This window comes from Lactuca sativa, chromosome 4 (genome assembly GCF_002870075.4).
Source record: "Lactuca sativa cultivar Salinas chromosome 4, Lsat_Salinas_v11, whole genome shotgun sequence".
Lineage (NCBI taxonomy): Eukaryota > Viridiplantae > Streptophyta > Magnoliopsida > Asterales > Asteraceae > Lactuca > Lactuca sativa.
In genome coordinates, this window is record NC_056626.2 from 220,676,054 (window position 1) to 220,678,220 (window position 2,167).

The following is a 2,167-nucleotide window of genomic DNA, read 5'->3' on the forward strand; positions in this document are numbered from 1 at the left end:
GAAAAAAAATATATATATACAATGTATAAAATGAACCCTGACAATATAATAACTTAAATAATATATATTCTATAAATAATTCAAACATCTATGTAAATAATATGTCCATCTATAGGTGCAAAACTAAGGGTTGTTTGATTGTCTACGACCGAATCATATCTTAGTGATTGAGTCAAGACCTAATTGAATTAACATAGATTATATCTAGAACCGAATCAAATACTATAGGATTGAATCAAAAGTTTCTAATTATGGTATCAAACGATTTGAATTTGATAGATGTGAAATCAACTTCTTATCATACCTAAAAAAAAATATCAAACAACCTTAAGAATATACGGATATCCTTCTAATAACTAAAATATAATTTTAGAAAGAAATAAAAATAATACAACACCAAAGTTTGACTTTAGCATTCTTTTTAAAACCTACAAAACGCCTCGTATATTTATTGCTAGAAGCTACGTGGTCCCTTATTCCCAATCCAGGGCCACGCAAACGCGTACGTCAGGTTTTACGACGCGCGTTTTGTTTATGCCGATCGATAAATTTTATAATATTAAAAATATGCGTTTACATTTTCAGGTCTTTTTTTTTAATAAAAGCCATGTTTTGACCTTTATTCGACAGCCACGATGTTGAAGGGTATTTCTGTAATTTTGATCAGGGATTGAAAAGGATATGCTCCTATCCCCTATATAAAGAGCGTTCGGTGCTACGCAATCTTCATTCATACTTTAAGCTAAAAACTCGTATTTGAAAGCTACACGAATTCGAATTAGGTTTTCTTGAGAGACAAATTTGGGGGAAAAATGGCGTCAGAAGGAGTTGTTATCGGCTGCCACACCGTCGACCAATGGACGGAGCAGTTTGACAAGCACGTCGGCTCTACCAAATTGGTAACCTCAACTTCCTTGTTATGCTCATCTACTTAGAATTTGTTTTCGTTTTATGATATGAGTTTACTCATTATGCATTCGATTCTGTGGATTTGCTTTAATTCGGGGATTTATCCTTTTGTGTATGTTCAGTAGGCAGTAGCTCTGACTGCACAGATCGTTTATTGATTCATATGAGTAATTATTGAAAGGTTTTCCCCATTTAATCGTGACATACGTTTGTTCGATTGTCTCATGTGTAATTGCTTTATTACAATTTCCCGACAATTTTAGTTAATTATACAAAATTTAGGTTGGGGTTAGGGTTTGTTTTGTTGCTTATCTTGAATTGATTTAGACTTCGAATTTCAAAGTATACATCCCTTTGAGAAGATGTAACAGAGAGAATTGCTGAAGAGATTCATTAGTTCTACACAAAAATCTTTGTTTTCGTATTGAAAGCCCTGTTACACTGTATGTATCTATCATGTTAGTCATGTGTCATGATTTCAATCTAATACATAAAAATAACATTTTTATTCATTTAGCAACTGAAGTTAAGATCTGAATGGAAATCTTGACAGGTGGTTGTGGATTTCACAGCCTCATGGTGTGGTCCATGCCGTGTGATTGCACCAGTGTTGGCTGAGCTTGCTAAAAAGATTCCCCATGTTACCTTCCTTAAGGTTGATGTTGATGAACTTGAGGTAAATTTCCTCCTATCATCTTTCATATTCAGATTGTTTGAGGGTTATTTTGGGTATTTAAAAATAAGGAATTTGTGTTTTTCTTGGTGTTACAGAGCATTGCTCAGAAGTACTCAGTGGAGGCAATGCCAACATTTCTGTTCTTCAAGAATGGAGAGATAGTGGACAAAGTTGTGGGTGCTAAGAAAGATGAACTTAGTGCATGTGTTGCTAAACATGCAGGAGAGGCTACTGTTTCTGCTTAATGTATTTTAAATATGAATGATTGTGAGCAACTTTTTATGTAACCATGTTTATGACTTGTGGTTTATCTTTATGCATAAATGGAAGTTGTTGTGATGTGAAGAAAATGGCTTTTGTATGGTTGGTGTTGGTTTTTTTTTTTTTTTATCTGTCATAAGTTAGCCCCTTATAAAAGAATAGTTTGTGCTTATAGTTGATGTTTAAGGCGATACTTTTGGTAATGTGAACAATGCCTTAAACATCTTGTTAGTTGTAACAAATAGATATTAACTCTAATACTTCATGTCTATTATATGACATTACGACAATTCGGAAGTTTGATCCAACAAACAATATAAA

The 2,167-nt window shown here is 33.3% G+C and overlaps 1 protein-coding gene across 1 annotated transcript; it reads left to right on the plus strand.

Annotated features, from left to right (window-relative positions):
- The first annotated feature begins 724 nt into the window (after window positions 1-724).
- LOC111881606 (thioredoxin H-type 1) lies at window positions 725-1,935 on the plus strand. Its single transcript, XM_023878010.2, has 3 exons — window positions 725-899; window positions 1,463-1,585; window positions 1,681-1,935. Exons 1-3 carry the CDS (start codon window positions 813-815, stop codon window positions 1,828-1,830), a joined length of 360 nt encoding a protein of 119 aa, XP_023733778.1. The 5' UTR covers window positions 725-812; the 3' UTR covers window positions 1,831-1,935.
- Window positions 1,936-2,167: the final 232 nt, after the last annotated feature.

Excerpts from the sequence above, each read along its gene's own strand:
- LOC111881606 (XM_023878010.2), top strand. The coding sequence starts at position 813 with ATGGCGTCAGAAGGAGTTGTTATCGGCTGCCACACCGTCGACCAATGG. Across the intron at positions 900-1,462 it reads ACGTCGGCTCTACCAAATTG|GTGGTTGTGGATTTCACAGC; the intron begins GTAACCTCAACT and ends AAATCTTGACAG. Across the intron at positions 1,586-1,680 it reads TTGATGTTGATGAACTTGAG|AGCATTGCTCAGAAGTACTC; the intron begins GTAAATTTCCTC and ends TTGGTGTTACAG.